This window comes from Acomys minous (genome assembly GCF_964271855.1).
Source record: "Acomys minous genome assembly, chromosome: 10".
Taxonomy (NCBI): Eukaryota; Metazoa; Chordata; class Mammalia; order Rodentia; family Muridae; genus Acomys; species Acomys minous.
Window position 1 is genome coordinate 106,211,220 of NC_140491.1, and position 21,684 is coordinate 106,232,903.

At 43.2% G+C, this 21,684-nt stretch overlaps 2 protein-coding genes and 1 long non-coding RNA gene across 7 annotated transcripts in view; 2 read left to right on the top strand and 1 right to left on the bottom strand.

Moving 5' to 3' along the window:
- HAT1 (histone acetyltransferase 1) overlaps window positions 1-4,543 on the top strand; it is a 47,887-nt gene extending 43,344 nt beyond the window's left edge. For all 3 annotated transcript variants that reach the window (XM_084799468.1, XM_084799470.1, XM_084799469.1), the window contains exons 10-11: window positions 2,156-2,272; window positions 4,195-4,543. In XM_084799468.1, coding sequence (XP_084655594.1) covers window positions 2,156-2,272; window positions 4,195-4,362 — 285 coding nt within the window. In that variant the 3' untranslated portion in view covers window positions 4,363-4,543. The remainder of the gene's footprint in view (window positions 1-2,155; window positions 2,273-4,194) is intronic.
- The window catches only part of LOC311607601, a 311,851-nt gene that overhangs the window by 36,092 nt on the left and 254,075 nt on the right, over window positions 1-21,684 (bottom strand). Inside the window, exon 2 of the long non-coding RNA XR_014782652.1 lies at window positions 6,214-6,326. This is a non-coding gene — a long non-coding RNA (uncharacterized lncRNA). The remainder of the gene's footprint in view (window positions 1-6,213; window positions 6,327-21,684) is intronic.
- The window catches only part of METAP1D (methionyl aminopeptidase type 1D, mitochondrial), a 66,457-nt gene continuing 63,367 nt past the window's right edge, over window positions 18,595-21,684 (top strand). For all 3 annotated transcript variants that reach the window (XR_014782648.1, XM_084799478.1, XM_084799479.1), the window contains exon 1: window positions 18,595-18,692. Coding sequence is in view for 2 of the 3 variants with exons in the window: in XM_084799478.1 (XP_084655604.1) it covers window positions 18,653-18,692 (40 nt within the window). In the remaining variant the exon portion in view is untranslated. The remainder of the gene's footprint in view (window positions 18,693-21,684) is intronic.

Consider the following 21,684-nt stretch of genomic DNA (forward strand, 5'->3'; position numbering starts at 1 on the left):
GCCTCTGCCTCCCAAGTGCTGAGATTAAAGGTGTGCACCACCACCACCTGGCCTCTGATGCTTCTTAAATGTAACTCTTCTTCAGACTTCTTCATATTCGTCCTTTTCTCATTCTACTTGGGAAAAAATTTTTTTTGTTAAGAGTTATTTATTTATTACGTATACAATGTTCTGCCTGCATTTACACCTGAAGGTCAGAAGAGGGCACCAGAACTCATTATAGATGGTTGTGAGCCATCATGTGGTTGCTGGGAATTGAACTCGGGACCTCTGGAAGAGCAGGTAGTGCTCTTAACCTCTGAGCCATCTCTCCAGCCCCCTACTTGGGAACTTTTATTTAAACCTTCAAATCTAGATTTCCCTCCTTACTTTTCACACACTACTATAGCCAAAAGCCTGATTGCTTTCAACAATACAATGTGAAATAAATCTGTCTTCTGCCCTTTAATGGCTTCCTATCTAATTTATATCTACTTACTATGTTAAACCTGTATTTATTCAGTAATTAATAGTTCAGCTTCTAAAGTATATATGAACATATTTTTTTTTAAACAAATGATGGTATAACAAAAAAAGGAAACTGCTAAGTAGGGCATGCTGAGCTCATTGTGTCTGGATCTGACACCTTGCTAATTTCAGCTTCCTTCCAACTTTGTGCATGCGCTTGGCTTTGCTGAACTTCTTTGAATTTGTGTGCCAAATCTTACTTCTCTATCCCTATATAAATAGTATTCCTTTTATCAGGAGCATTTCTTCATTTGCCTGGCCAGATAGTATTCTGTTTCTCAGACTCCACTTACAAACTCTTCCTGGAAGTCAAAATAGACTTGCTACAGCCAAGTTCCCAAAATAAACTCAAAACGTTTTCTCTTTCTTTTCTTTCCATTCTCCACTGTCATCTGGAGATTGAACTAGAAGGCTAGGCTGATGCATTAGCACTTGGATTTACACCTCAGCCCTTCAGTCTGCCCTTGTATCTGTGCCTGAGCATAGTTAGGGTCTGTTACATACATGCTGATACTGTTGAAATCCTCAACCTTTAGACTGGAGTTTGATGTTCACCTGCCTCAGATAGAATCATTTCCTTGTCCCCAGTCACTCCTTATACATCTCTAGAGTGCTTGTCCCCTTAGTATTCTTATTTGTGTTGTTTTAGTTCATGTCTTCATTGTATTTATTGTTTTGTTTTTTAAAGGTCAACTAATTTAATAGCTTAGCTTTTTAAAAAAATTCTTTATTTTCCTTTTGCGTGTATGTATATGTACCTGATCATATGTGTACCACATGTGTATAGGAGCCTGCAGAGGTCAGAAGAGGCCATTATCTTTTCTGAAACTGGAGTTATAGATATTTTTAGCCTCCATGTGGATGCTGGGAATTGATCACAGGTCTTTTGCAAGAGCCATTTCTCTAATCTCATAGCTTAACTTTTTATTTGTTTGTGGGAGCTCTCTTTCCCTCTCCCCTCCATCTGCTCTGCCTCCACCCTCCCTTTTCCCTTAGGACTACTGGGCTAGTGATCGATCCACCACTGAGCAGCTCCTACTGGTTGAATTGCTCTCTCTACCCTCACTTTGGCACCATTTGTGTGCAGCTAAAAAATTATTTACTTGAAACACAAATTTGTGCATATCACTTTTATTCCTGTTGAAAAACTTGATAGCGACTAGATTGGAGTCTGTTCTTTACTTCAATCCTGTATGTCAGTCCCCTTCACCAATGTCTTCCTCCTGTTGCTTTTTCCTTTTTCTTTCTTTCTTTTTTAAAAATAATGATGTTCCTGCAGTAACAAGCAGCTCTATCTATGTGTATGTACAAAACTTTACATGCAGTGCCCCCTTGGGTTTTGAGTCCTTGGGTCAGAGCTCCAGCTGCACTCAAGGGGAGAGACTATGAATGAGAGCGATCAGATTTTACTTTTCATTCTCATAAGAATCTTCTACAGCCATTCCCCACTGTGCCAGGCTGTCTCCCCTCATGTCGCATAATACTGGTTATTTGTTACCTTCAAGGCTACTGATTTCTATATTTTATTTCTCTTCTGTTAGTCATCATAATTCCTTGTCTGTTATAGATATAAACTATATTCTGTCTTCTTTTAGAAAACTGTTGGTTTTTTAATATGAACGTGTTCACATTTTTCTTGTTTGTTTAGCAACATGCTAGACGAGTTTATGAAATTCTTCGACTGTTGGTAACTGACATGAGTGATGCTGAACAATACAGAAGCTACAGGCTGGATATTAAAAGAAGACTAATTAGCCCTTATAAGGTAAGACTTTCAAGACTCTAGGCATCGTGTTTGTGTGTGTGTGTGTGTGTGTGTGTGTGTGTGTGTGTGTGTGTGTGTGTGTGTATTAAGTGATGTTCATGCTTGGTGCCAGCAGAGACAAGAATAGGAGATCCCTTGGGAACTGGAGTTATAGGCAGTTGTGAGCTGCCATGTGGCTGCTGAGAACTGAATCTGGGCCCTTTAGAAGAGGAACAAGTGCTTTTAGCTAATCTCTCAGCCCTTATTTTTTGATATGTGTGTATGTGTGTGGGAGGGATATGAACATCTTGAGTGTGGGTGCCTACAGAGGCTAGAAGTGGATGTTGGAACCTTGGAACTGTAGTTAACAGGAGATTGTAAGTTGCTTACATGGGTGCTGGGAACTGAACTGTAGTCCTCTACAGCATCCAGTGCTCGTAACTACTGAGCCATTCCTCCAGCCCTTTAACCATATATTCTTGTTACTTTTTAAGAAAGAAGAGTTAGGCAGTGAAGGATATAGGAGAATCCAAATCATTTTGCTAGATTAAAGGAGAAAATAGTCTCATTATTAGTTAGAGAACTTATTGATTTTTTTGAAACATGGTTTCTCTTTGTAATAGTCCTGTGTCCTGGCCTCACTTTGTAGACCAGGCTGGCCTCAAACTCAAGGGAACTGCCTGCCTCTGCCTCCCTGAGTGCTGGGATTACAGGTGTACACAGAACTTTCACTCTTAATTTTCCAACATCAGCTTATGGTTTTTTGCCACTTAAGAACTGATGTTAGGGAGTTGTTTCTTTCCGTGTGTGTGTGTGTGTGTGTGTGTGTGTGTGTGTGTGTGTGTGTGTGTGTGTGTTACTGATTTTACTTGTTCTTTTTACATTGCTTGCTCAGTTTGTCAGATATTTTAATATATGTATTCCTAATAGCCTCTTTAGAAGTTCTTCTTTACACATTCTTTAAAACATTGGTTTGTAAAGGATAGGGAACGGCTCAGTCAGTAAAGCCTTGCAAGCATAATAACTTCAGGACCCATGAAAAAAATGCTATTAGGTGCTATGTGCTTAATAATAGAAGACCTAGGGGAACTGCAGACGAGGATTCCTGTGGCTGGCTGGCCATTCTAGCTTAACTAGTGAGCTCTAGGCCAGTGAGAGACTTGTCTCAAAGGAAGTGGATAAGCCCAGGTTATCCTTGGGAATCCTTGAATACAAGTGCTCACATAGATACACACTTTAAAAAAGAAAAGAGAAAAAGAAAAAAACTAAACTGGGTGGTGGTGATACACGCCTTTAATGTCAGCACTCAGGAGGTGGAGGCAGGCAGATCTCTGAGGTGGAGGCTAGTCTAGTCTACAGAGTGAATTCTAGGACAGACAGAAATGGTCTAGAAAAACCAAACAAAAACAAACTTGATTTGTAAGCTGGGTGATTTCAGCACTTACGATGTGGAGTCAGGGTGGGTCAAGAGTTCAGGGTCTGGTTGGGGTGTAGCTCAGTTGGTAGAGTGCATGCAACGTGTGTAGCCCTGGGTTCGCTCACCAGGACCACATAAATTGTGAGCAGTGGTGCATACTTGTAATCTAAGCATGCGGGTAGAAACAGGAGGATCAGAAATTCTTGGTAATCCTCAGTTAAGTAGTAAATTTGAGGTTAATCTGGCATTACTTTTGTTTTATGTGGGTGGGTGTGGGTGTGGTTATGCACAAGCCTGCTGATGTTCAGCTGGAGGTATTGGATCCTGTTGAATAGGAGTTACAGGCAGTTGTGAGCTGTCATATGGGTGCTTTTGAACCCAGGCCCCCTCTAAGCACAGTGAGTGCTTTTAACTGCTGAGCCATTTCTCTATCCCTGCTACTATTTTTTTTTTATGCTTAAAACATACAGTTACAGCTATATAAGCAAAAAATGTTTTTTGTCTTAAAAAAATAATTGCTGCTTAGAAAAAGCAGAGAGATCTTGCCAAGATGAGGAAATGCCTGAGACCAGAAGAGCTGACCAATCAGATGAACCAGATAGAAATAAGTGTGCAACACGAGCAACTGGAAGAGCGATTTCAGGAGCTGGTAGAAGACTACCGGCGTGTCATTGAGCGACTCGCTCAAGAGTGAAGCCCCCGTTCCCCAGGATACCTGCAGATTTCTGTGCACTGTGCTGTGAAACCTCTGAGGACCCTAAAGTTATCTATGTTCTCCTTAGTGGAATATTTCCTTTTGAGAGAGTGTATATTTTAAAATACTGTCTAGAGTTTATGAACATATATTGCATTAATAAAAGATGGCTTGTGAAATACCACTGTCCACTGCTTTCTTCTTAAATAGTATAATAAATGATTGGTTGTGGTATATTAAGGTAATGGGTGGTGCTTAAAGATTTAGGATAAATCTTCGGTTTTACTAAAACCTTGCATTTTAGTTGTGTTTGGTGGTGCACACTTGTAATCCAGCACTGAGGCTAAAGCAGGAGGATTTCCTGGAGTTCAGGGCCAGCATAGGTTTCCATGTAAGACCTTGTCTCAAACAAAACTTAAAAGAAGCTGGAAGGAGGGCTCAGAGACGAGGACTGCTTACCCAGCAGCCATGGCATCAGCACGCAGGGAAGAAACTGCTTCTCTAGCTCACTCCTGCGAACCCAGCAGCTCCGAGGGGCGCAGAGACAGGAGGACTGTTGGAGATTGCCAGCTTCCAGCCTAACCAATAAAGCACGATCTTTGCCCCAGAAAATAGGCTGAAAGTGACAGGGCCCACTTGGCACCTTGCTTTGGCCTTTGTGAACACCCATAGATAAATATCTAAAGCCAAAAGACCTTACATTTTTTAAGTTAAACTATTCCCTATCTTTAAAACAGTTTCTTTGGGGGCATCGTAGTAATCTTCACTTTCCTGTCTGGTAGTTAGTTTTTAAAATTACCTTACAAAGTAAAGGGGTTCTCTATAGGATTAAATAAACTGACTATCTTTACTGTTCATTTTGGGTATGTGAATAAGAGAAGGAAGAGACTAGATGTAGCCAAAAACCTAAATGTTTAGCCTCAAATATTAATTGAGGATGAATATTAGCATGAAATATAAGTAATGTAACATATAATGAATATTGTAAAAGTACAGTTGGAACCCAGGACATGGTCCATACTTATCATTCTAGCACTGAGGCAGAGATGGCAAGCCAGCCTGGGCGACGTAGAAAATGCTTGTCTCAGGTTAAGAGCACTGCTTTCAAAGGTCCCAAGTTCAATTCCCAGCAACTGCATGGTGGCTCACAACCACCTATAATGAGATCTGGTGCCCTCTTGTGTCATGCAAGTGTGCATGCAGGCAGAACATTGTATACGTAATGAGAAAATGCTTGTCACAAGTAAGAAACTTACCGTGTGTAATGTAAATGTGTTAAGAATTTTCTGTATGGTGACCATGGTGCTGAAATACATCAAGAAGACAAAGTAATGACAAATTGCTATTAATAGTAATTTCTAATGAAGTAGAATAAAATAAACTATACAGAACCATGATAAAGGGAAACCTGGTAAAATGTGCATCAGTAAACCAAGTGCTAACACAGGTGTAAGGGGCTGCAGAGATTCCTCAACAGTGAAGAGCATTTCTGCTTACAGAGGATTCCAGTTCAACCATCACACCCCTAACTGTAGGGCATCTGATGCCCTCTTCTGACCTCCACGGGCACCAGGCAAGCATATAATTCACAGACATAGAAACAAGCAAAACACCCATACACAAAATTAAAACCTTTTGGGGGTGCCTTCAAGACAGGGTTTCTCTGTGTAGCCTTGGCTGTCCTGGACTTGCTTTGTAGAGCAAACTGGCCTTCAACTCATAGAGATCTGCCTGCCTCTGTCAAGTGCTGGGATTAAAAGTGTGCCTAACCATGCTAAGCCTCAAGACACTTTTTTACCTTTTTTTTTTTTTAATGTATACAACATCCTGCCTGTATATACACCTGTCTACCAGAAGAGGGCACCAGATCTCACTATAGATGGTTGTGAGCCACCACGTGGTTGCTGGGAATTGAACTCTGGACCTTTGGAAGAGCAACCAGTGCTCTTAAACCTCTGAGCCATCTCCCCAGCCCCACACTTTTTTACTTTTAAGATTTATTTTTTTTCATTATGTATGCAGTGCTCTGCCTGCATGTGTACCTGCAGGCCAGAAGAGGACATTAGATCACATTATGTGACCATGTGGTTGCTGGGAATTGAAATCAGGACTTCTTGAAGAGTAGTCAGTGCTCTTTCCCTCTGGGCTATCTCTCCAGCCCTCAAAACACTTTTTTTAAAAAACTGACTCGTAAAATCATAGCATGGAGTACAAAATGAAATATCCTAAATTTTTATGAGAAAAAAAAAAAAAGGTAACATGGGTGGGACTAATGGAATTTAACACAAGCCATATCAACCATACTGCATGCTTAAAAGGCAAGACAAAAATCTCCAAATTTAAGATGCAAAATAAACCTGTATCTAAATTACCAGTCAAGACTGGGAGGGGAAAAAGCAATTTTTAGAAATCTAAGAAACTAGAGCGCTTACCTCATGCTGATGTTATTCTGAGACTGTAGCTGCATGAGGCCAAGCTCTGAGGAAAAGGATGAGACGCTCAAGCAGAGGCTGGGGCGGGACAGGACTCAGAGGCAGCCTTGCACCTATCGAGTCAGTACCCAGTGCTGAAGGCCTTTAAAACTGTGAAGTGTTAAAAATAAAAAACAAAACAAATCCGATTCCAATAAAAGGAAACATCTAAGTGGCAAGTGGGAGGCATGTCTGAGAGGGAAACCTGTCCAAACTCAAACTGGAACAAGAAACCAACTCCAGGAAGAGGAGTTCACAAAAGCCTAAGTGTAACCAACACCATAAACTATAGTTGCATGGTGCTGAACAGTAACTAAAAATAAATGGTTTTAAGTGGTTGAGTCAAGACTGGGAAAGCCATAGGACAGGAAATCATTGCTTTTAATTGTAAGCCTTGGGAGGTTATATGGCTCCATTAAAAATATATATACTATATACATGCTACTTTGATATTAAAAATATTTTTTTTTTTTTTTTGGATACAGGCTTACTTAGGTACCCCTGGCCGTCCCTGAATATAGATCAAATTTCCCTGGAACTCACAGAGTTTAGCCTGCTTCTGCTTCCTGAGTGCTTATTAAAGGTGTATACCACCACACATAAAACTTAGTTCAAGTATTACTATATTCTTCAGTAACTGATCTCTGTATGACTATCAAAAAACTATGTCCCAGAAAAATTCTAACACTTCTAAAGTAAATAAATGGAGCCTTTAAGTGAGGGTGTACAATAATTAGTATTTCCCCAGACTTCCACAAACAAAGCAGAATTACCAAGGGATAATGAAGAAACTAATTAACAGCCCAATGTGATGGCACATGGCTTTCTTTAATCCTTGCATTTAGGAGGCAGAGGCAGACATCTCTGAGTTCACTGCCAGCTTGGTCTGCATTGTGAGTTCAGGCAAGCCAGGGATACATAGTGATAGCCTGTCTCAATAACAACAAATCAATAACAAAAAACCAAATAACACTAATGATCATTTTCTTTGATTCTCAAAGTAATCAGTTTATCATGCACTTTATTGACAAACTTTTTTAAAAAAAGATTTATTTATTATGTATACAGTATTCTGTCTGCATGTAATCTGCTCACCAGAAGAGGGCATCAGATCACAGTACAGAAGGTTGTGAGCCACCATGTGGTTGCTGGGAATTGAACTCAGGACCTCTGGAAGAACAGTCAGTGCTCTTAACTTCTGAGCCCCATTGGCAAACATCTTAATGGGAATTTTTTTTTTCTACTTAAGAAAACTTGTGGGTTGGTGAGATGGCTCAGTGGGTTAAGCTTGTCATGGAGCCGGATAGCCCGAGTGCAGTAACACGGACCCACACAACGGAAGGAGAAAACTGACTCCTTCAAGCTGTTTCCACAAGCAAGTAAGCTCGCAAGCACGCGTGAGCACATGCACGCACACACAGAAACATGGCTTCCTAGTTAAAGAGCACTGGCTGCTCTTTCAGAGGACCCAGATTTAAATCCCAACAATCACAGGGTGGCTCACCAACATCTATGACTCTAGTCCCAAGCGATCTGACACCTTCTTTTGGTCTCCTCGGGCATCAGGCATGCATGTGGTGCACAGATATACATGTAAACAAAACACCCATACACATAAATGAAAAATTAAAATTTAATTAAATTAGAAGAAAAACTTCAGGCTGGAGAGATGGCTCAGAGGTTAAGAGCACCATCTGTTCTTCCAAAGGCCCCAAGTTCAATTCCCAGCAACCACATGTGGCTCGCAATCATCTGTACTGAGATCTGGTGCCTTCTTGTAGAGGGCAGGCACACATGTGGGCAGGATACTGTATAAATAATAAATAAATATTTTTTTTAAAAAAGAAAAGCTTTGCATCCTTGACACCCTGGTGCTACCTATGAGCAGCAGACACTAGTGCAGCTAAAGGCCTGAAAGTTAACATAATTTGACAGCTTTTCATGAACCCTGGGGAAATAGCAATGAAATGGAATCATATGTCTGATGAACTACTGTAAGAACCAGGGGAAGGAGTGCTTTATAGGCACAGTTATACTGTTTTTAAATTTCCATTTTGTTTACTGATGCACCATTTACTATAGCCAACATACAGAACTAGCCTACATGTCCAGCTTTAGGTGAACAAATAATGACATGTGGCAGATACACACAGTCGAGTTTTATTCAGCCATAAAGAAAAATGAAATTGTTTCATTTGTGGAAAAATGAATGGAACTGAAGATCATCATGTTAGGTGAAATAAACTGGTTCAGAAAGATAAATATTGCATGTTTTCTCCCATATCTGAATCTAGATTTTATATCTATATTTATTTACATGTGATAGGAATGGTCCAAAAGAAGGAAATAGAGAGTTTAATGGGTGAAAAGAAATACATATTCTCTCATATATGGAACCTAGATTTAACAATGTACACAAATGACATGAAAATAAAGGGAAAACTATTGAGGGATGGAGAAGGCAGTGGCGGGGGGGGGGGGGGGATAGGAACAGTGTGTGAAAAGTACAACCATACACGTGTATGAAAGTCACAATGAAACCCTTTACTTCATAGACTAAAAAGAGGATTAATACTTTGAAAAGGAAAAGCATCTTCCAGTTTCTTCACAATGCACAGATTGGAAAAGGGCCGTCTTTCCTCCCGCCATCTCTCCGGTCCTGTGGTTTCCTTGGAATTAGGGCTAGAGCTGGAGTCGGTGACCTTTTCAGCGACCTCCAAGTTCTTCATCTGCACTCTCTTGTCCATCTTAAAGAGAGCCCAGTTGGAAATGTGCTCTGGTTAAGTCCTCGGCTCACCCTTGAAATGTACAATTAACATTTGGGCAGGTGACCGCGGGCGCTGAAGTCTTCAGCTGCTCCGCTTGTCTGCCGCCTTCGCTGAATCAGCCTTTGTGAAAGCTGGGGTGTACAGCAAGGCTTGTTTTCGCTCTGCTCCTGCGGCAGCTGCCACTTGTCTTCCTTTATTCTTTATCAAGCAAAAGAAAGTGTGAGTGCTTGTGCATCAGATGCAGAGAACACACGCACTCCAGACAGGGAACGCCTGAGGCTGAAGCTGCTGGGTGCAGAGGTGCTTGCAACACATTCCTTCTAGCTTGCATCCACAGTCACAGACTTGAATATAGAACTGGCCAAAGGAGGAAGCAGCTCTGAAGTGCACTGTACTGCTTAGTTTTGTAGCCTGTGTGTGTGAGAGCAGGAGTGGGGGTAGGGGTGGGTGGGGGTGGCGGTGGGAGTGTGTAGTTTTCTATTATTAAATCCTTATTTCAAACTCTCACATTGCAGCTCCCAGGCCCTTTGCTTTTTTGAGACAGGGTCCGCAGATTAGCCCAGTGCTGGGATTAAAGGTGTATGCCACCACCACCTGACTAATTTTACAGTGTTTGTTGTTTTTGTTTGTTTGTTTTATTTTGTTTTGTTTGAGACAGGGTTTCTCTGTTGTAGCCTTGGTTGTGCTGGCCTTGAACTCACAGCAGTCCACCTGCCTCTGCCTCCTGAATGCTTGTTTTGTTTTGTTTTTTTCCAGACAGGGTTTCTCTGCATAATAGCCCCTGGCTGTCCTGGACTCACTCTGTAGACAAGGCTGGCCTCGAACTCACAGAGAGATGGGATTAAAACCACCACGTCCGGCTCTTTACAGTGTTTTTTAAGAGAGCACATACTATACATGAATCCTCAAATCACTTTTTTACAAAATTCCAACAAGGAGATCAAGAGAACACTTTCCACTCTTCTTTTGCAAGTGTGGCTTAGGGACACTAAAGAAAGTGCTAGTGTCCTTTGTCTCCCCTTCATCTTCGCATGTGGTGAATGAGACCCAGCAGGTACAACTGTCTGCAACCTGTGCTCTTTAAGCTCTGACTTTTTCTCGGTTCTTCTCAGCCAGGGATGGCTACAATTTGTCACATCCTTACATCTGACTTTGCTCAATGGAGTCTTTTGTGATGGATGATCTAGTGACTAGGACTCTCAGCTCTCCAGTGACATTAAGAAGAAAAACAATATTCTACCTCGTTGGAGCCTAGAGTGGGCACTTGTGCATTTAGTGAGCAATGACTAAATTTTCTTGGACTCTTCCCCCCCCCTACTACCAATGGAAATTTTCTTTCTCCAGAAATACATATATAAGTAGGTACTACTTTCCCAAGAGTTATGAATTAGAGAATATGACATACTCTAATTGTCCATATTCTTATTTAGATTTCATTGGACAAATGCATAGGTTTTTGTCAGTCTGAGACAGGATCTCAGGTAGCCCAGGCTGGCCTTGAACTTGCTATGCAGCAGAGACTAACCTTGATTTTCAGGCCCTCCTGCCATGTTAGGATTATAGACCTGAACCAATGTGGCCGGTTGTTGTTGTTGTTGTTTTTATTTATTTGTTTTTTCGAGACAGGGTCTCTCTGTGTAGCCTTGGCTGTCCTGGACTCACTCTGTAGACCAGGCTGGCCTCGAACTCACAGCGATCACCTGCCTCTGCCTCCTGAGTGCTGGGGTTAAAGGCGTGAGCCACCACGCCAGGCACGTGGCCGGTTTTATGAACCCAGGACTTCTTGCATGCTAGGCAAGCACCTCACCATCTGAGGTACACCCCCCCAGCTCTAGCTAAGGCACAGTGCTGCGTAAACCTCAGCAGTCTCAAGAGATGGGGAGGGTTAGGAAAGCCTTGTCTCTAGTGTAATATAGTTCCGCAGGCAACCCTGATCAAAGATGGCAGTATTGCTAGCACTGACACCCAGTCACCTCTTACAGTTCCCCATATTTCCAAGCTGATGTCTTGAACCAGCAAGAAGGGAACACTGCTCTTAGCGTGTCTGCCACCAACTCCTTCAGGACAATGGTTTGGTTAAATGACCTGTGTGGTCCTTTGAATAGGAATGGTCCCTCATAGACTCATGTGTGGAAATGCTTGACCCATGGGGAACGGCACTATTAGGAGGTGTGGCCTTGTTGGAGGGAGTGTGTCACTATGGGGGTGAGGTTTGAGGTTTCCTATGCTCAAGCTATTTCCAGTGACACAGACAGTCCCTTCTGCTGCCTGCTGATCCAGATGTAGACTAACTCTCAGCTCCTTCTCCAGCACCATGTCTGCCTGCACACTGCCATGTTTTCCGCCATGATGATAATGGACTAAACCACTGAAACTGTAAACAGCCCCAACTAAACGCTTTCCTTTATTAGAGTTGCCATGGTCATGGTGTCTCTTCACAGCAATGGAACACTGACTAAGACACCCCGTCTGGTTCCGTTCTGGTCTTCTTTTTCTAAAGAACGTTCAAGAGAAGGCAGCAAACAACATGCTGCTCTCCTGACTATAACTGTCTAGAGTCTTAAACGCTCTGCACTCCACTGTAGGGGTTGCTCAAGTAGAACCGGTTCCTGGGTTTTCGTTTGCATAGAAATTCTAGGCCTGAGACAACGTTGTGAAAAATGAGGAGGGCAGGTGTGTCACTACAACTCCTCTCCTCTCTTGTCCCGGCACTCGGTCTTGGTCCTGCAGGACAAGCACATACAACAAAGAGAAACCCACTTCACAACTGCCTCACACATGGCATTGCTTTCCTTAGGAAACGTGAGGAATTATCCTGTTTTCTCTGTAAGTATGTCTGGATGACTCGGTAACATACACATGATTATCTCAAATAGCTGGTAGAGGACACATGACATTCTGCCTACAAGTTTGTTAAGAGTGTCCCAGAGACCACCTGCCTGAATGTAATTGCTCAGTGCTGAACCTTAGCCTTTGGGGGGTGGGGCGTCCAGCCAGTACTAAGATGGGACTCTGTAATGCACAAAGATTATGTTTATCCCATCACTTCTAGTTCATGGGAAGAAATGCTCATTTGGCTTAAAACGTGTAAATAAATAAAGCATTTCCTCATCCTAAAATTGGACAAATTAAAGGGTAGGATTGGAAATGGTCCTCTCAAGCCACAGAGTAAAGGTTAAGAAATTAACCTGAAATCAAATCAGAGAGCTGAGTTTTCAGGGGGCAATTCAGAGGGCAAGGCTCCAAAGCAGGGTCAGAAAGAGGGAAGAAAGGCACCTAGATCTACGCAAGAAGCCCCAGGAGGCTGAGCAGGTCCCAGCTGACCGGGGACCATCTCAGTACCCAGTATTATTAGTTCCACTGTATTTAGTTCACTGTGTCAGCTTTACAGTGTGTCCATATGTGACAGTGCTTCTGTAAATCTTGTCCTAGTTTGCTTTGTATTGCTATGCTAATCACCATAGCCAAAAATGTGGGGTGGAAAGGTCCATTTCAGCTTGCAGCTGTAGTACACCACGAGGAGAAGTCGGGGCAGGGGCAGGAACTCAGGGGCAGGGACCGGAGGCAGGCATTGAAACAAAGGTTGCGGTTTATATGTATGTATGCACATGCATGTGTGTGTGAATGCCAGAGGTCCACGTCATGTGTTTTTATACTACATGTCCATGGTCTTTTATCCTATCTGGAGCTCAACATTTTGCTAGACTAGCTGCGGAGCAAGTTCCAGGGATCTGCAGCCACCCACCCTCATGCTGAGATGCTGAGAAAGAAGCATTTTCAAGGTCATGGTAGAATGGATCTGCAGAAATGGCTTGGCAGTTAGGGCTCTGCTTGCTGCTCTTCCAGAAGACCTAAGTTGGGCCCTAAGTATACACCTCAGGTACAAACTGCCTGCTAATCTAGCAGTGTATGTATATGTGTGTGCCATGCCCTCTTCTGGTGTCTTTAGGATGAACACCACACACACACACACACACACACACACACACACACACACACACACACTGTTATCACTCCACTCCTCCTCCCTTAACTGCCCGGTGATCACCTGAGATCCTGACCAGTGAGTGGCCTGAGAGGGAGAGCTAGGTAGGACAGGGCCAGGGGGTGCTGAAGACCTCAGGCGGCAGGTAAAACAGAAACAAGAAACCGACTTCTCAAGAGGCAGGCTTCACTGAGCACCGCACTTACTAGGGGGAACAAAGGCTACTTAAACCTTTGGGAAACGGGTAGAGGCCTTTGGAGGTCAGGGCTAAGGTGCTGGGAATGCCTTGTTTGCACGGAGGAGAATTCCAGGTGCTTGCTGGACATGACCTTATAAGGAGAAAGTTTAACCTGTAGTCTGGCTATCCAGGCTGTGTGACCTCCTAAAGGGTGGCAGAGTGGAGACTGAAAGGCTATGTGCGCTGGGACATGCAGGCCCGGGGTAGGGAGGGAGGAATCCTGCTCTTGCCTGTCTCTTGATGAGATTTGTGAGGTTTGGACACACTTTGACCTCGCTCTTGCTCCAGGCCTGCTCCCCTAGTCACATGGCTTGGCTTCCCCAGCCCCTGATACACATATGTACACACACACACACACACACACACACACACACACACACATACACACACACTTAACTTTTTAGGATCAAGTAAAAAAATTCACCAAACAAGTTAATATATAAATAATCATTTTGATACCAAAGAATGAAAATGGAGGTAGTAACAGGTAATCTTTGGAAATGGCTCAGTGGGTAGGAATGTTTGCTGTATATGCATGAGGACCTGAGTTTGGTAAAGCATAAAAAGCTTGGTGTGGAGGCAGCTGGGAGCAGGGGTGGAGACAGGTTGATCCAGGGGCTTGCTGACCAGCCAGTATAAACAAAATAGTAAGCTCTGGGTTTAGTGATAGACCTTGTCTCAAAATAAATAAATAAATAAATAAATAAATAAATAATAAAATAAAAAAGGAGCACCACAGAGGAAGGCCCCTGGAGTCCACCTCTGGCCTTTATACACAAACGCACTGGTATAGGCATACACTGTAAGAGAGGTTATCCTTTATTTCCTGAAATATGGTTTTGAAATAAAAATTTCAACTATAAATGTCATGTTTATTTTCTTTGATGAGGATATGAGATGAGCGCCATTCCCAAGCCTTTCTAGCTCTTTCTGAACTCTTGCTGGCTGGTTCAACTCAGCTGTTCTGGGCCTAAACTCCTCTCCAAGCTTGTCTCAACTTCTGACTGAATTGCTCTGCCTGGCCTCAAACCAATTCTGGAAATGTGTTTTGATCTCCTGGCTTCTTATTCTCTGGCTCATTCTTCACTCGTGTCTAGTTTGTTCTCTCTGCATCCTGTCTCTGTAAAACTGTCTTGGAAGGAAACTCTCAGTAAAAACCTTTCTCTCAGCCAGGTGCGGTGGCACACGCCTGTAATCCCAGCACTCGGGAGGCAGAGGCAGGTGGATCACTAATTTCGAGGTCTGCCTGGTCTACAAAGTGAGTCCAGGACAGCCAAGGCTACACAGAGAAACCCTGTCTTAAAAAAAAAAAAAGCCAGAGAGAGAGAGAGAAGTTTAGTGAATGAACAAGTTCACACAGGCAAGTCCCCATTTAGTTCATTTCTAGATACCCACTGCCCTGATGTACTTTTTTCCCTTTCATCTTTCTTTCTTTCTTTTTAAGACAAGATCTCATGTATTCACCCTTGAACTTGCCATGTAGCTAAAGATGATCTTGAGCTTTAAAGTACGTACATACATACATACATACATATGTACATGCATACAAACAATGTATTGTGATCATATCTACCCTAACTCCTTGGTGTGGGACTTCTGACCTTCCTGTCACTACCTCCTGCATGTTAGGATTGAGGCATTTACAATTATGACCCATTCATGTAGTGTGCTGGGGACTGAACCCAGGACTAGGTGAGCACTGTGCAGACTGAGCTGTACCTCTAAACCCTCCATACTGAACATGCTGTGGACTCCTCTATAGGATTATACCATAAAGCATGCATTTGTTTCCCAAGGGCTGGCTGAGCTATATTGCATGAACACATCTGTTATAGAAGGGGGATATTAGACTTTTAAAAAAAATTATTTATTTATTTATTTATTATTTATTATGTGTACAGTGTTCTGCTTGCATGCATGCCTATGCCTACACACCAGAAGAGGGCACCAGATCTCATTATAATTGGTTATGAGCCACTGTGTGGTTGCTGGGAATTGAACTCAGGATCTTTGGAAGCACAGACAGTGCTGTTTTTTTAAAAAAATATTTATTTATTATTATATATACAGTGCTCTATCTGCATGTACACCTGTAGGCCAGAAGGGGGCATCATATCACATTATAGATGGTTGTGAACCTCCATGTGGTTGCTGGGAATTGAACTCAGGACCTCTGGAAGTGTAGTCAGTGCTCTTAACCTCTGAGCCATCTCTCCAGTCCCTGATATTAGACTCTTGAAGGCTTCTCTACCCCAGCTAGTTCCCAAATAATTAACACAGAGAGACTATAATTTATTTTGTAAGCTTAAATCACTAGAACTGGGCAGACATCAACTCGCTAAGCTATGTTGCTGTATCCCAGCTACACACTCCATTTTACTTGCCTTAATCCTTCCTGTCTGGGCCGCTCCTGTTCCATCAGTCAGTCCTGACGGTGTGTGCTCACGGTCCATACCGCCCCGCGGTGACTTCCTTCTCTCTGGCTTCCCCTCCTCCTGCCTCATCTTCTGCTTCTTCTTTCTTTCCTCCCAACTCATAGTCCCTCGCAGACCCCAGGCCCGGGAGCCTAAGCCCCGCCCACTTCTCTTCTACCCAGTCACAGGCTTCAGCGTTTTTATTAACCAATCAACTTTAAATTAGGAGGAACAAGGCTTACACAACAACAATAGATGTGCCTGAGATCTTGGGGGTTGGTAATTAGCATTCGCATACACAGCACCAGACCAACTCCCAATGCACATCCTCTGTTCCAGATATTTGAATTTACACCTTCTCGTGGTTCACTAGCTCAGTGCTCAACTGTCGGGTTCCTTTGATACTCTCAGGTGGGGTTTCAGTTTCACAGAGGACAAACACGCCACATTCAGAAGTCCTCTCCCCAGTAGTGATCCGAATCTGTGAGCAATGAAGCTTAAAGGAACCTGCAAGAATATGTTTCGTTCATAGTGCTGGAAGGTGTGTTGCATGCTCCTGAGGAAGGAAAGTAATCAACAGGCTTACTCAGCTGAAGGCACACCTACTGGTGCAACAGTGAGTGTTATGGGAGCAACTCATCACTTTCTCGTTGGATTTAAGGGCCACTCCACAAGACACAACTCATGTATAGTACTGGTAACTATGCCGGGCATGGCTGTGTAGGTGACAGACTCTAGGGGAGAATATGCTGTTACTCTGCTGAATGGACAAGGTACTAAGCTGCCCCCCAAGTTCTTACCTTTATACTCATACATTTGCACATAATGCATGGGAGACTGCTTTGCAGTAGATGGAGATTAATATAAAGACTTACAGCTAGTCAATATGCAAGAATAAAAGATTGTGCTCACCCCTAAATGGGATGCACATACACACACACACACACACACACACATATACATACACACACACACATATATACATACATACACACACATATACATACACACACATATATACATACATACACACACATATATACATACACACACATATATACACACACACACACATATATACACAGACATATACACACACATATATCTATATATATATATTTCCTTACCCCAAGGCTCAGGGAATTTTCTCATGAGAGGGAAGCTCATGGAAGGTGGCAGAGGGTGGATTTGATCCAAACACATTATATGTCTGTTTGTATGTATGTACATAATTCTCAAACAAAAAGAACAAGCCTGGATTTTAAGTGCTCTCACATTTGAGGTTTATGATGAAAGGAGCATGTGACTCCACTTAAAGGCAAGGAGATCTGGAATTAGGGACTGTTGTGTGCTGAGGTGGTCTAACTTTTCATCGACTGTGTGAACTCTTGTTTTTTGTTGCTGGCGGTTTGTTTGTTTGTTGTTTTGTTTTGTCTTGAGAAAGGGTCTATCATGTAGCTCTGATTGTTCTGGAACTCACTATGTAGACCAGGCTGGCCTTGAATTCACAGAGATGCTCTGGGTTCTGCCTCCTGAGTGCTAGGATTAAAAGTATGCACCACCATGCTGGTAGAGCATGTAGAGTCTTAAAAATCAATTAGAAGACATCCATTTGCAAGGAATCCTTATTGGTCTTGATTGCTACACTACAGTTTGGGCTCCTTCATCATACACACCTTGGGGTATTATGTTCTGCGTTGGGCACAGGAGGCTACCGACTGGAACCCATAGCAGAACTAGGGTGAAAACGGGCAACAGTATCATCGAAGATACATCAATCCGCTGGGCTTTCCATAGGGCTCATCTGTCGGCTGTGCCCACTGACAGGGGTCAGCTTTTCAATGTCTAGTTTAGGAATAACAACAGTTGATACTGCCAAGCAGGAAGTCTCATAAGGGAAAGAGAAATTCCCTGAAATATCAACTTGGGGTACACAGGTGTCCTAGCTGTCCTATCCTGGGGTCTCTGTTGAGTAATTCAGATTCTGATCACTTTGATCCAAATTCTACCTTTCAACTAGGTGCCGAGAAATAATGTGACAGAGTGGAAGACGGTGAAAGTGCTACGTTGCACACTAAATTGTGTCCTTTTCCTCCTCCCAACTTCACGTTTTTATGCACCAAAACGTTGATGCTATAAATACTGGAGGCCACTTTTACCTGACAATTTTCTTCCATGCCAGATGGGCGCAGGAGGTCACATCGAGAGCCCCCCTCTTGTGAAGGGAGCGAGCTGGCCGCTGGTGGAGCTGCTGGCCTCGGCGTCGGAGCCTTTCCCAAGCCCAGGGTACAGCTGTCAGTCTCTCGCGCGCACGCGCACTCGCACTCGCTTCCGCCTGCTCCGGCGCCTCCGGGCTTGGGTGGTGCCGCTACGCCGGTGGGCGGAATTCTCCTGACCACGTGACCGGTGCCAACATGGCGGCGCCCGTCGGCGTCCACCTGTTCGTCCGTGGAGGTAAGCGAGCGGAATACGACCGCTCCAGGGCTGCGCACCCAGAGGCACATTAGTACGTGGACATGGTGCGCACGTGCGTACGTTCAGTCAGACCCACGCACACGATACACATTTGCACGCTGCAGAAACACAGACACATGTTTGTCCACTCCTTACTTGGACCTTGTCGCTGAGTGGTTATTTCTCGAGATTTGCCGGTCATTACCTGAAGTTTTCCTCCCCTACTTTACTTGTGTCGTTAGTGTTAGACATATATACCAGCGACGACTGTGAAATGCGCCTGGATACTAGGTTTAGAGCTAATGTATTAGCATGTCTTTTTGAGACATGCTAATCTTGTAATCTTGTAAAATGCGATTACTCTCATAATGACTTAAGAGAACGTACGATGTCTGGGACATTCGAAACAGATGCGTTTGCGGTGAATCTTTGTTGAATTAGTGCTAGGTTCAGATTCTCGGCTGGAAGGAACTCAGAAATAGGGTTAAGGACGAGGGAAAAGGAGCACCAACGACTTGAGTTGCCAGAAACATAGGAACGGTTTTAGGAAGTATTTTTATAGCAGTACCCAGCACTTATTAAATGCCTCCCGAGCCATCTCACCAGCCAAGCTTAACTTACTACAATCTCCTTTTGTGAAGTCAGACACCACCATATTTGTGTGTATCTAAGGATGTGTGAAAAAGGTTGGCATTGACATGGAATGGTGTTTGGAAAAAGCAAGTTGTAGGACAGTTTATTTTTTAAAAAAATTACACGTGTTGGTCTACTTATTGTGTAAGTGTGTGCACAATCGGATGACAAGGTGTGCATACAAAGGTCATAGAACTTGTGGGAGCTCTTCCATTATCTAGGTTTCGGAGAGCAAACTCAAGTCATCAGCTTTGGTGGCTTCAGCCACCTCACCAGCACACTTTAGCTTAATGCAGACCCCTTCTGTGAAAACAGATACTCATATATGTGTGTGTTTGTGTCCACGTTTATAATGCATCCAGAAAATGGCATACGCTGTTCACAGTTCTGTGAAGTAGAACACTCAGTTTTTATGAAATGCCCATATTCTCCAAGGCATCCAAAATGTACTGTTACATGTTTTAGATATTTTGGCAGAGATGAGTCCATCCTTATATGTTTGCAGATAGTCACTTGAATGGTTTTCTACATTGAAAACAACTTCACGTGAAGATTAGATTTTATTATCTAGTGTTTGAAATGTTCTTAATTTTGAGAAATTTCAGGCACACAAAAGAGAGAACAGAGCGTTGAACTCTGCATGTGCCTCATCTAGTCATAAACTGTATGTTCAGAGACGCTCATTTCTCCTCTGCCGCAGCCACATGCCCTTCCCCAAATGCTATGATTTTAAAGCGTGTCCTAGGCACATTGCTTCATTGCAGATTCTTTAGACTGTGCACCTCTGAAAGATGCACCTAGAGTCTGGGAATGTCGCTCAGTGGTTAAGCTCTTGGTTAGTACCCATGAGGCCCTGGTTTGGAGTTCCATCCCCAGCACTACAAGAGGAAAAATCAGGAAAAAAAAAGACCCAAGATTCAAGCAGGGCATGGTGGTTCATGCATTAACAGCAGAGGCAGGGAGATCTCTGTGAGTTTGAGGCTAGCCTTGTGTACAAAGTGAATCCAGGACGGCCAAGGCTGCACAGAGAAACCATGTCTTGAAAAAACAAAAACAAACACACAACAAACAAACAAATCCACAGTTTTAAACGTAACAGAATTTTTGTTTTATTGTTGTTGTTGTTTTCTGAGACAGGGTTTCTCTGTGTAGCCTTGGCTGGGGAGGGTTTGGTTTTTTGTTTGTTTGTTTGTTTGTTTGTTTGTTTTTTTAAGAGAGTCTCTTGTCTAGGAGGTTAATTTGTTTTCTCTTAAGGCTCACGACTGGTTGGTCCACATGTTTGCCTGGTTGCTTAATGCAGAAGGAATTCCTACAGCAGTTACGCTGTATGATAGAAGGGGCTGTTTTGATTTTAGACAGGATCTCCTGTATTCTAGATGAATGGAGAACTTACTGCAGTTGATTTGGCTTATGTGTCCACGTTGCTGATCATCATCAAAGGAAGTCAGGGCAAGCAGGCCATGGTGGCGCATGTCTGTAATCTCAGCACTTGGGGAAGCAGAGGCAGGCAGATGGATGTGAGTTCAAGGATAGCCAAGGCTACACAGAGAAATCCTATCTCCAAAAAAGAAAAAAAAAAAAGAAAGAAAGAAGTCAGAGCAGAAACTCATGCAGGGCAGGAACCTGGAGACAGGAGCTGATACAGAGGCCATGGAAGGATGTTGTTTACTGGCTTGCTGGGCCTGCTCTGCTTTCTTATAGAATCCAGAACTACCTGTGGGGGACCACACACACACACACACACACACACACACACACACACACACACACACACACAATGGGCTGGGCCTTCCCATCAGTCACTAATTAAGAAAATGCTCTACAGGCTTTCCTACAGCACAAACTCCCCACCGCACCCCACCCCAAACCCCCACCCCCGACTTTGGCTTTTTGAGTCAGAGTTTCTCTGTGTAACCCTGGCTGTCTTGGAACTCACTCTGTAGACCAGGCTGGATTTGAACTCAGATATCCAGCTACCTCTGCCTCCCAAGTGCTGGGATTAAAGGAGTGCACCACCATGCCCGACTTGTACAGCACTATCCTCTGGAGGCATTTTCCCAATTGAGGCTCCCCCCTCATATGGTGGTAGCTTGTGTTAAGTTGGCATAAAGAGGCCAGCACAGTTACTTTTATCACAAATCATATTGCTTTGTATCACAGCTGACATCCCACCTTTACCATGTTTCCAGAACTGAGCTAGAAGGTGAAATTGGTTCACAGAGAAGAATCCATAGGGAAAGCAGGGCAGCAGTATTAACACTGGGCAGATTTTTCTTTCTTTCTTTCTTTTTTTTTTTTTTTTTGTAGCTCATACCCTTAATCCCAAAATTTGGGAGGCAGAGGCAGGTGGATCTATGAG